The following is a 13,197-nucleotide window of genomic DNA, read 5'->3' as shown; positions in this document are numbered from 1 at the left end:
TCTTGTCAACTGTTGGAAATGGGCCATCCTGATTATCACTACAAAAGTTTTTTTTTTCTCCTGCTGAAAATAGCTCACCTTAATTACTCTCCTTATAGTTGGTATGGCAACACCCATTTTTTCATGTTCTCTGTGTATATATAGCTTCCACCTGTATTTTCCACTGCATGCATCCGATGAAGTGGGTTTTAGCCCACGAAAGCTTATGCTCAAATACATTTGTTAGTCTCTAAGGTGCCACAAGTACTCCTCGTTCTTTTTGCTTCTGTTTAGTTACTGATTACTAGTGGAGCTTAGCTTGAAAACTCATGTACTGTATTCTAATTTTTTGTTTAGTGCAATAGAAGGTATCACATTATTTACCTTGTCTGCTATCTCACAGAAAACTGTTGCTTGATTATTTACTCGAGCAGGGCACCATAAACAAATACAATCTGAAAATAAAAAACAGAATGGGAAATCCAGATTCCACATGAACTGAATTATTATTTAATAAATAAGATTTTCTTGTACAATAAATACAGGCTATATTAAAATAATACATTATCAAGTAGATTTTCTGTTTATTTTTGTGGAAAGAATAAAGAGGCCTCAAACTGAACAAGGATAAATGTTCTAGTTAACAGATTTGGGTACCATTAGCATTGCAGCATTATATAATATTTGTATCATAATGAAAATACTATGTAATTAGTAATGCTATCACTTTTTTCTGAGTAGGAAAGTGTGTGCCCTCACATACAATCCCTTTACTCAGGTAAATATGAAAAATAATTTCCTAGTGGCAGGCTTTTCATTTATGGTGCTCCATGATTGTGATTTAAAATATTAATTTATGCCATGCACTCTAATAGGCTGAGAAATTGTTGAGAGAGGGAAAAAAAAGAGTGCATGGAGCACTGAAAATAAAATTGTTTGTTTTTTTCATTCCTATTCTAGGGGATAATGTATTTATATTTCCTTTGATTACAAGTATTTAATTTTCTAGTTTTTTAGAGGACATTTCATATATAGATAGATAGATAGTCGGGTCATGTTTTTTTTTCTTGCTTTCTATATCTAATAGCATTAAAGCATCTTAAGTACCCAACTCAGGCCTGGTCTACACTACCCAGTTAGGTCGATGTAAGGCAGCTTATGTTGACCAAATATGTCTGTGTACACACTGCAGCCTTGTTCTGTCAATGTAAGTGCCTTGCTACACTGACATCATAACTCCACCTCCACAAGAGTTGTAGCGCTTATGTTGGTGTAGTTATGGTGACACAATGTCTGTGTAGACACTGCATTCCTTACACTGGATGTTGGCTGTCTTGTCAATTTCACTGGAGTTGTGAAATTGACAAGAAAGCCAGGAACTAGAGCAGGGCTGCCCCAGGCACCCCACTCCCAGCTGGGCAAGAAGCCTGGCTTAATCTTCAGAGAGGCAAGAAGACCAGGCGGCTGACCCCCGCTCCTGGCTGGGCAGGGCCACCCAGAGGATTCAGGGGGCTTGGGGCAGAGCGAGGGAGCTGCGGTGCTTGTACTCACCCGGTGGCGGTTTGGGTCTTTGGCGGCATTTCGGCGGTGGGGGGCCATTCAGTCGCTCCGCGTCTTCAGCAGCACTGAAGGGCCCCCTGCCGCTGAAATGCTGACAAAGACCCAGACTGCTGCTGGGCCAGGGCTCGCGGGGCCCCTGTGGGGCCCGGAGCAAATTGCCCTACTTGCTCCCCCCGCCGGTGGCTGGGAGTGGGGAGCTGAGAGCCCTGAGGGGCAGGTGAGCTCCTGATGGGGAGCTGAGAACCCTGGCTCTTAGCTCCCCGTACTGCCCCTCTTTAGTTGGTGGAAGCACTCCTGATAAGGGCACACCCCACCAATAGTAGGGTAGTGTGGACATCAGCCACCATAGTAATTACTGCAGTGGCTGTAACTTGACCTAATATAGGTCAGCATAGAGCAGTAGTGTAGACGTGCCCCTGGTTTCTTTGAAAGGACCTGAGATGGCAGATAGCCACCAATAGACTAGGGTCCAGATTCTCCAGAGTTCAGTTCCCATTTAGGCATCTAAATAAAGTGGCGAGATTTTCAGAAGTTCTAAGCACCCTACAGTTCTCGTTGAAAGCAGTGGGAGCTGTTAAATGCTGAGCTCTTGAAAATTTGGCCCTGTCTTCTTTTTTTAAATGTTTATTCTTGTTCCAGCTCTTGTACTGCTGTCAGAGTGTCTGAATATGTCTTACCATGTGTACAGTGCCTTGCAATAAGGGCAGTTAATCTTTATTCAGCAGTCTTTCCTTTTGTATCTTGATTTTCTGCTGCTTTGCTCTATGACTTGATCTGTTTTCCTTGTCTAATTAAATTCTTTATTTACAATTTTATTTTACAATTGTTTTTTTACTTTTCCCTCTCAGTTTGAATACTTTAGAGCCTTTCTAATCAAATTTTGTTTTCCACTGGGGCTTGATGTTGTTGCATTTATCTTTATTCTGCGGGCTGTCTACGAAGTTTTGACTTACAGTATGCTTGTCTTTCGACCTTATTTATTTCGTTATTACAGTCATTGCACAGCACACTGTATATTTGTAAATTCAAGTAGGACTTTCATTCTGACTTGCTTAATGAATAAGCTATATTATATTTACAGGTAATAGTGAAACTTTCTGTGCGACAGTGGTTGGATTTAAAATAGTGCTTTATATTGAACATTCGTTTGAACACTTCTCAGATATTGCACTTACGACGTTTATTCTAGAGATTAAATTTTCATGTTATCAAAAGGTTTTGCAGTTGACTTCACCTGGTAATTGCACTTCTCTGCACAAAATAAGCAATAGACAAGAAGTTACTAACTGGCATGTTTTAAATTTAATTAATTTTTTTGTGGGCCCTGTATAGCTTGGATAGGCATTTTCCTTTTCATATGTACATCTAAATAAATCAATATATACACAAAATCTGCCCTTTGGTTAGAGCCCAACAAGTTACCATGACAACGAGATCTGACTGCCTGGGTTGGGAGGAACAATTCATTTATGTTTTCTTCATCTTCATCACTCCATACAGAAGGGGAAGATTAAACCATTTTGTTAGATTGTTTGCCCTCCACTGGGGACTGGGAATCTAGGGTGCAAAGGGAAGGGACGCCAGGTTCAAGGCTATGAGGTATACATCACCTTTTCCCCCACCATATATGCACACAACTTTTCAACACATCTGCTCAGGAGAGAATGCAATCTAGGGCTGTATTAACTTCTGAATGGAGCCCCAGTGGTCTGTGAAAGACGTCTTTTATGTCTGGACTGTAAAGGCAGCAACCAGCAGGGAAACTCTGTTTGCACAAGTCTGTCACTGACTGCCATATTCAAAAGGAGCAAAGGATAGCCTGATGGGTCAAGAAAGTACTGTGGAGGCACTGGTGACCGTGGCCTCCAGCATTTCTTCTGTGATCCATGCTCCCTGATTGTTCCACACACTTATGGAATAAACCACAGGGAAAGCCTAGTTTTCTAGCCGTTATGCAGGCTTTCCAAATAGAGGACATCTTGGCCTTGTATTGTCTTCTATTAAACTTCTTTCAGTTCTTGCAGAAATTGGTTGCATAAGGTAGAACAACCCACATTCAGCCTTATCTTACAAAACCATCACTTCTCCAGCAGATCACCATATGTTTCACTAATCATGGCAATATTACAAAAGCCACATTTTGACATACATTAAGCATTTTAATTAGTTTCTCTCATTTGTTATACCCATTTAGATATTTCGTCACTTCTTTTTCTTTAGCAAATGTGGATGAGGCAAGAAAATTAGTAGTCTGTTCGTATCTGAATTAATCTGTCTGTTTTACAGTATCTCACAGCAATAGTGCAGTACAGAAGCCTGTTTTCAGACAAGACTAAAAATCTCGGACAATAATTTATATAACTCTTATAGAGCAGGGTGTACGAAATGTGACCTCTGAACACAACTTCTTTTTAAATAGATTGTTATTGTCATTGTGAAAGGTACCAGTTTGGCATCCCTGGGATTAGTAAATTCTTCTCTCTAGAAATCAATCAAGGCATAGGAAACAACACCATTAGCTTCTCCAGGCTGCCCTTGCAAAATGCATAAATTGACCCACTTCCTGTGATTTAGGTTAAGGTAAAGACTATCATTTTGTTGCAGAATACCATATAAAGTGTACATTACACACAGTGTCATTCACTTTTTCCTCTGGTTGCTAGCCAGACCAAAATTTCTATGTCCATATTTGGCATAAGTCAGATTGTGGTAGTCTAACTTTCCTAAAGCAGTATTAGGCCCTGTTCCTGCAAAGTAATAAAGTTAAGTACGTGCAGGATAGGTGGTGGTGTGTCCTCCACAATTCAGTGGATGTTTGCTTTTGCTCTTCAGCTATTCAAAAATCTCATGACATCTCTGCTTTTCTTTGGGCATATGACCAGAGAATTTTGGTTGAAGGGGCTTGTGTTCTCCACTATATAGCTGACTTGGGGTTCACTGTTGCATTCACAGAGCTATGAGATGTCTAACAGAAGTGCCAATGTTAAAAGTTCTAGCTTGGTGTGCAATGTCAAATGTATAGATAAGTGGAGGTGGGAAAGTCAGAAAATTCCAGTTACAGCCAACTAAGGGTTTTTTAAATTTGTTTTTGCTATTCTGCTGAGTTGTTTTATTTTACTTGGTTTTATTTTATTTTCATTTTCAAAAGATGTGGAAGAAAAATCTTGATAACTTTTAGAGGTTCCCAGTACAAAATCAACATTTCTTGAATGTGCACATTCTTAGCATGTTGAAATCTGTGTGTACTTCTTATTTATGCAGATGAATTAATTGAAAATATAAGTATTGATGTGACTCAGACATCAGAAGCAGTTGACACTAGTACATACAGCCAGACGGTGGATAAATCACCAGAAGAAATTGAGTCAGAACGGAATCCTGTTTCCAGGGAAACATGGTTTGATTTTGAAGACTTCTCTACTTGTTTTCAGTAAGGAGCAGAGGTTTTGTTTTATATTCTTTAAAATTTAGATCAAAGTAGTGAAGTACTGTAAAAAATGGCTTTGTAAAAATTGCATCTTAACAGATCTACTTCCTTGTGTGTATACCGAGTCATGTTGGCTTAATTTTAGGAACAAAAATAAATTGTTGGCATCTTTTACTCCTCTTAGTACTGCAGAATCAACACAGCTAAGCGAAGGCAAGCTGAAGAATTCTATTGGTTCTTGTGCATCATCAATATAATTCCAAATTGCTATACCTTTGCAAACTGAGTAAAGGCAGTGGGATTGTGCAGCTGTCAATGAAAGACTAATATGCAGAAGCTTTATTATGGATGAGAAGGCAAGAATTCAGCTTAAGGACTTGTCTATATTGTATATCGTGTAATATAGACATGGTTGAACCTGCTTAAATCAGTTTAGCTTATATAATAAAAATAATAATAATATAAACATTTTAGATTGATTTAGTTATAATTTAGACCAGGCTATAGATGCTGGGTTGTGTTTATAAGGCTGGAAGTTTAAAAAAAAAAAGTTTTAACTTGTAAATTTAATGTACATGATTCTGAAATCATTGACCGACGAAAACTATGCAATCCAATGTGCCATTTTTACAGTCACTTTTCAGAGTAGAACTATACTTTTAAATAGAGCTTTTCAGTTATTTTATTCATCTCTACGCAGAGGGCTAGCTCAAGGCATATTCACCATTCATGTCACACTTCAGCAATCTAAATAGACTTCACTATCTCAGGGTGTCTACACACTGGAGCTGGAGATGTAATTTCCAGTTTGGGTAGATATAGTCACATAAGCTCTGATCCATTAGCCTGCTAAAAATAGCAGTGTAATCATCACTGCGTGGGCAGCAATATGAGCAGCCACCCAAGTACAATCCAATCAGAGACCCTAGGAATGTGCTTGGGGTGGCTAGCCCATCCTGCTGCCCATGCATCTATGGCTACACTGCTATTTTTAGTTGCAAGCTTCTAGTGAACATAAGAACGGCCATACTGGGTCAGACCAAAGGTCCATCCAGCCCAGTATCTTGTCTGCTGACAGTGGCCAATGCCAGGTGTCCCAGAGGGAGTGAACCTAATAGGTAATGATCAAGTGATCTCTCTCCTGCCATCCATCTCCACCCTCTCACAAACAGAGGCTAGGGACACCATTCCTTACCCATCCTGGCTAATAGCTATTAATATACTGAACCTCCATGAATTTATCTAGTTCTCTTTTAAACCCTGTTATAGTCCTAGCCTTCACAGTCTCCTCAGGCAAGAAGTTCCACAAGTTGACTGTGCACTGTGTGAAGAACAACTTTCATTTATTTGTTTTAAACCTGCTGCCCATTAATTTCATTTGGTGGCGCCTAGTTCTTATATTATGAGAACAAGTAAATAACTTTTTCTTATTCACATTCTCCATACCAATCATGATTTTATATACCTCTATCATATCCTCCCTTAGTCTCTTCTTTTCCAAGCTGAAAAGTTCTAGCTTCTTTAGCATTCATAGTGCTAGTATGTATACCTGAGCTGGAAATTACACCTCCTGCTTCAGTGCAGACATACCTTCAGTCCTATAGAGCCTGTAGCCAAAGTAGGTAAACCCAGTTCTTTCAATCCTAGACGTTTTATATCTTGAAAGAAACCCGGAAATTGTTCCTTATTTTTGGATGTATTCTACAGGCTATCCAAGTGTTGAGCCTCTTGTTTGATGTTATATAAACAAATAACCTTAATTGTTTTCATTTGCCCCAGTTCTTGCTGCATGTTGCAGTGTTGTGTTTTCCTTTGGTATCTTTACAGAAGTCAGAATTTCTTAATATGCAATCCTAGTTCTCAGAGGGGGAACCTATTTTTAGATGTTCCAGTTTTCTCTGCATTTTTTTTAAAGCTTTTGTCTTTTAGCCTCACTAATATTTCAGTTATTTTATTTTTATGGTTTATTTCTTTGAGGAGCCTTCACTTACCACTCATTAAGAACTGACTGGAAATTCTCTACGGCAGCGGTTATTGTCATAGGTGGTACATGAGGGAGGGCTATAGCTAGTGCCTGAACCTGCATGCTACCTGTAGGGACTAAACACTATAGAGCACTTTAGTGTTTGGGAAGGACTGCCTGTCTCATGTTAGGGAGCACCAGATCAGGAGCAAGAATCCTTCAAGATACCTTTATTGAAGCAGAGTCACCAGGCAAGTGATTTCCCCCTTCCATTCTGCAACACTGTTTCCTATTCGTAAAGGGTGCAGTTTAGTTACAGCTCCACTTAGAGTCAATGGTGAAATATGAACAAATTTTTAAAAGGTTTGTTAGTTGAACATAGAGTAAATTACTGTTAGCCTTTTGAAGACCACTGTAATAAATTTATATGCCAAACTTGTCGGTTCCTTTTTCTCATTTCTAAAAAGAATGAGAGTTACCTATTTTTAGAACTTACACTTTTTAACAATGATCCCTACTGATCCTTAAAGACTTTATTACACAGAAATTTTAGCTGCCAGGCTAAGATTTTTATCCTGGCAGCCAATGATGTTGAATGTCTTTCTTTGCCTAATGTGCCCAATTTTGGGGGAGGAGGAGCAGATCAGCAGTTATAGAATTGGTGAATGTCAAGAATGTATCACTGCCTCAAATAGGGACTTTGAATAATCTGAACTCTTCCTTTGTATAAAACCCTGAACTCTGGTTCAAATTCTGTCATCAGTTAAAGTTGAACTCAATGAGGTTAACTGGGTCAAACTGAGGTCACAATTTGATTCAGTTTCTTAGTCGTTTTCTGGCTAACACAATTTCTTAGAAGTGTTAACAAATTACATAAAGGCAATCGTCCCCTATAGTGATGCCTCTGCTTTTTCTATAGTTCAGTGATTTTTTAGGTGTTAAAATTTTAACGCTATTTCAGTTTGTTGCCATTTACAAATCCAAATAAGATGAAACTAGCTGTCAGACCTGCATAAGAGAGAGTTAGACCTGCAACAAAGGCACTAATCAATGTCAACAGCAGAGGTCGGCAACCTCTGGCACGTGGCTCGCCAGGGTAAGCACCCTGGCGGGCCAGGCCAGTTTGTTTACCTGCCGTGTCGGCAGGTTTGGCCGACCGCAGCTCCCACTGGCCGCGGTTCACCGTCCCAGGCCAATGGGGGTGGCATGAAGCCATGGCCAGCACATCCCTCACCCGCGCTGCTTCCTGCCACCCCCATTGGCCTGGGACGGCGAACTGCGGCCAGTGGGAGTCGCATTCGGCCAAACCGGCCGACGCGGCAGATAAACAAACTGGCCTGGCCCGCCAGGGTGTTTACCCTGGCGAGCTGTGTGCCAGAGGTTGCCGACCCCTGGTCAACAGCTTTCACTGGAGATAAATTGTACGTGTTCATTTTTTATGAGGCTTCAAATGTTGAATCACTTTCAAGAAATAGTTTTGAGTCTGTTTCATAATGGATAGAAATGGTTGCAGTAGCACTATGTAGGATGAGAGAAAATTTACTAAATTAAATTATTAATACTAAAATTAATTTTCTCCTCATTTTTCTTTCTAGGAACCTGCATGTTTTCCACAAACCAAATACATATGCTTATAGTTATCAGAAAGCCGATTTTAAGGTACATGCATGCATCACATTATTGATTTCACTTTTATTTTATTGAGAGAGCCTACGTCTTGATAATTCATAAATCCTAAATATTAGTGCTAACCCATGAAGAACAACTATTACAGACAAAATAATAATGTGAAAATAATATATATGGAAATACTTAAGGCAATAGTGGTCATCGTTAAAAGTCAACATGTTGCTGACACTTATACTGCAATATTTCCCTTCCTTCAAAATCAGAAATGACAGTGGTACCACAGCTTACTGTTTGGCAATGGCTGAAAAAATGCTGACTGTTGGAGGTAGCAAAAAGATTTCAGTTTACACTATAGAATACAGTGTGTCAGATCCTCAATTCCACTTAAGTTGCAAGGCAAAGGTGACTTAAATTTGCCTTGAGGCAGCAGCTGAGATGCCTCTCAAGAGCATCCCAGACTGATTCAATCTCTGAGAGCCCCAAGACTGGGAGGGCAGAAATATAGTCTCCCATCCCTTGACTCTTTAGGTGTGCTAAGTGCTGCTCAGGTGCACTTGAGAATCTATCCCAGTGACTGGAATTACATTTTACATATGTAATTACAATTACAATGTAAAAACACTGTAGCAATGTTTTAGATACCTACAGTTAACTAATAAATTAATGTAACTGGAAGATTAAACATGTCTAAATGTGTTGCTCCTTTAGTTTCAAATTTAGTACATTAATACTCTGTAATTGCTGTGCAGTTAAACTTTGTCATGAATAGACCTAGTACAATATCCTGTACCCAGAAATTATCTATATGGGTTATATTCCATAACTGCAGCATATCTTCAGTGTCACTAGTCTCACTGTTATAAAGTGTAACCAGATCATAGGTCAGGAAAACTGATCTATGATCTGCTTTGGATATGCAACTTCATGCAACTGAAAACATGCTCTATTTTCTAAAATGTAGTCAACACAATCCTAGCTGTGTGCTAGGATGGCAAAGTATATTCTTTAGAACACTTTACTCTGGTACTATAATATTTTATTAGACACAGGTAAATCAAATATTCATGCCATCTGGCAAATTAAATATCAACCATATGGGATAACACTTTTGTTCTGTAATTTCATAGATTTATAGATTGTTAAGGTCAGAAGGGACCATTACATCATCTAGTCTGCTGTCCTATATATCATAGGCCATTAAATTTCACCCAGTTGTCCCTGTATTGACCCCAATACATTGTGTTTGGGGTAAAACATATCTTCCTGAAGTGCATCTAGCCTTGATCTGAAGACATGCCAATATTGCTAATATCTCAGTATCAAATTGCTAATATTTGCAGATATAGCTGTGAGAAACACTCCAATTTAAGAAAAATAAAAGAGACAATGAAATGAAGTTTAAATTGGAGTATTTTATAGGAATGGTGCAGTACACATTACTGTTTCTGATGTTTATGCATAAAAGTTGTAAATAAAGTGGTGCAATATTTTATGATTTTTGCAAAGTAGAAATCATAATGCAGAATAAATTGTATGCTACAAGCTACAAATCAAGAATATTCATAATACTGTATATCTTACAAGTTTGTTGGAATTCATTAGAGTTGGCAAATTGTAGAACAATATCCAGGATGCTTCATATCGTAATGATATTTTAAAAGGTAACTAAGTTGGTCCCTTATTATAACTTTTGGTCCCTTATTAAATACTAATAGATAAGCAGGGTTTAATTAAATTGATGGTACACGAGGAAGATGTGCATGAGATGTAGGTACATTTTCTATTAAAGAAACTATTTTTTCTCTAATCTGTGGAATGAAAGATTAATATTAATAGGCAAATGAAATTTGAAGCTCTGTCAGAAGCACTTATAACAATTAACTGCTTGTTTTACATATGTACATTGAGTAACAAAGTTTGAACTTTAAATAAAAATTGTAAAAGATTAATTCAACAGAAATTAAACATGAATGCCCTTTTCCACCTGCAGTTTACAGATGATCGAGTCTTCTATTATTTATTTGTGGACAGTTTGAAGCCTATTGAAATCCTGGTTAGTTTTTCTGCATTAGTACGCTGGGGAGATTCTGGAGGTAAGATCAATACAAAGAAAGAAGTGTGTTAATATTGATTGGTCTCAACTGCTAAAGACTCTTTTATCTTAACTGTCTTCTTTTGAAACATGCTTTTTCTTTTTTTGGTCTTATATGAAGTAGGTGACACTCAGTGCCTAGGTGATTTAGTGAGAACTGCAATATTCCCTTTGGATATTTTAGAGTTCTCTCTCCTGCAATATTGACACATGTTATGTCCATAGTATCGTGATGAATTATGAGTCACAACACATCTGCTTAGCAAGATGTGTTCACCTGTGCGGTAATTTGGCAGGCTTTAAACAGAGCAAGTTGACTCCAGGAAATGATCTGGCAAAACACTTGGCTGTGCCACAGTGGTGCTTTTGTATTGCTGCACACTCATTGAAAACACTTTTTTCACATCCTTTTTATGAACAATGCCTCTTAAGGAGTTGTTTATGGTGTTTAATCATTTGCTATTCCCTTTTTGTCCATATCTTTCTAGTATGGATTTCCTTTCATTTCCTGTGTCATTTCTGCCTGGCTTTCTCTTCTTGCAAACTGTTCTATCTTTGGGCTGGTCTACATGCAATAATTGCACTGATTTAACTAAAATTGATGCAAATCCCTGTTTGGACACTTTTGAATCTGTTTACAGCAGACTCATCTTGATACCCTAGGGCTCTGCCTAGGATAAATCACAAATGTCTGTGAAATATCTAGATCAGGGGTCGGCAACCTCTGGCACGCGGCTCGCCAGGGTAAGCACCCTGGCAGGCTGGACCAGTTTGTTTATCTGCCACGTCAGCAGGTTCAGCCGATCGCGGCTCCCACTGTCCACAGTTCACCATCCCAGGCCAATGGTGGCGGTGGGAAGTCGCCGCCAGCACATCCCGCGGCGCTCCCCGCCACCCCCATTGGCCTGGGACGGTGAACCGCAGCCAGTGGGAGCTGCGATCGGCCGAACCTGACGACACGGCAGGTAAACAAACTGTCCCAGCCTGCCAGGGTGCTTACCCTGGTGAGCCGCGTGCCAGAGGTTGCCAACTTCTGATCTAGATTAATATTTTTAAAGAATTTAGTTGTTAATTGGCAGTCAACTTGAGTTAAATAGGCCTATAAACCTTAGTCTAGACATAGCTTGAGTGCATGTAAGTTACATGCCAAAGAGCCAAAATAAGGTGTAATTACACCTATGTGTTAAACCCTCTTACACAGGGTAAAGCAGGTCCAAGTAGTTCTGTGAGAGTCTAAGGTTATGTCTACACTTTGAGCTGGTGGTGTAAATTCCAGCTCAAGGAGATGAACCTGCTCTAACTCTGAGCAAGCTAGGTCACTAAAAATAATGTGTAGCAACGGTGACAGGAGGGGCTAGCTACCCCAAGTATGAGCCCATTTGAGATGCTAGGTACGTACCTGGGGAAGCTAGAACCTGCTCCTGCTCACGACACCGTGGCTACAATCTGTTTTTAGCATTCTGACTCAGAGTTAGCACACATGTAGCTCCTTGAGCAGGAATTTACACTCTTAGAGTAAATGTACCCAAAGTGAGTGCAAAGGGATCTAATTTATATCTCTTCTGAATAAGGCCCTCAGAGTAGAGTGTATACATAACCCCTGTTCTGTGCTATCTTTGTACACTGGTTAAGAACATAAGAACGGCCATACTGGGTCAGACCAATGGTCCATCTAGCCCAGTATCCTGTCTTCTGACAGTGGCCAATGCCTCTGAGGGAATGAACAGAGCAGGTAATCATTAAGTGATCCATCCTATGTCATCCATTCCCAGCTTCTGGCAAATAGAGGGTAGGGACACTTCAGAACATGGTTTTGCATCCCTGCCCGTCCAGGCTAATAGCCACTGATGGACCTGTCCTCCAAGAACTTCAGTTCTTTTTTGAACCCAGTTAACTTGAAAATGGCTGTATTTCTCCCAGAGCTACCATTAAGGGTAGGCAACTTCTGTGGCTGACTAGGGCACTTACTGGTGGAGGCACCACTGGCATATATCAACTTACAAATAGTCCCTTTATTTTTTTTATGGGCTTTGATAACCAAAATGTGATCCTGAATTCTGCTTCATGATTAAATTTTATCAGTTGCTCTGCTAACTTTATTTTTCTAATTGTTTTTCTTACAGCGACACAAAAAGAAGGTTCTGGTATACCACAGGGCATGCTTACGGTTGAAAGTTTCTCTTGGAAAAGTGTGGCTACTGGGCAACTTGTGTTAAAGATACATACGTATGCAACCAAAGCTGCTATGCTAAGCCTTCCCCCGGGGTGTGTACTCTAGCACTTAAAGACCTGCTGTTGCCTTAAGGATAGAATTTACATAACTGAATCTGGAATTATTAATTATTTGCAAATATTTGAATGTTAAGTTTGCATTAAAATTTATTGGATTTTTCCAAGTTTTGGTAAGATTGCAATGTTTGTTTGGATTTAAGAATCATTACTAAAGTTTTTTAAATTGTGTCTCACTCTGTGAATCCTTTACTCTCCGTTTGCTGAGCAGTTATTCATATGAGTAGTCCCACTAGTTTTTCTAGAAAAGAACAACTG

At 39.3% G+C, this 13,197-nt stretch overlaps 1 protein-coding gene across 5 annotated transcripts in view; it reads left to right on the top strand.

The window, feature by feature from the left end:
* ADGB (androglobin) overlaps positions 1-13,197 on the top strand; it is a 222,810-nt gene that overhangs the window by 125,549 nt on the left and 84,064 nt on the right. For all 5 annotated transcript variants that reach the window (XM_039532468.1, XM_039532471.1, XM_039532470.1 and 2 more), the window contains 4 exons: positions 4,801-4,969; positions 8,525-8,588; positions 10,549-10,651; positions 12,774-12,915. In XM_039532468.1, coding sequence (XP_039388402.1) covers positions 4,801-4,969; positions 8,525-8,588; positions 10,549-10,651; positions 12,774-12,915 — 478 coding nt within the window. The remainder of the gene's footprint in view (positions 1-4,800; positions 4,970-8,524; positions 8,589-10,548; positions 10,652-12,773; positions 12,916-13,197) is intronic.

The sequence above is a fragment of the Mauremys reevesii genome, linkage group 3 (genome assembly GCF_016161935.1).
Source record: "Mauremys reevesii isolate NIE-2019 linkage group 3, ASM1616193v1, whole genome shotgun sequence".
NCBI classification, from domain to species: domain Eukaryota; kingdom Metazoa; phylum Chordata; order Testudines; family Geoemydidae; genus Mauremys; species Mauremys reevesii.
The sequence above is the reverse complement of the archived record's forward strand: the minus strand, read 5'-3'. Positions and strand labels throughout refer to the sequence as shown.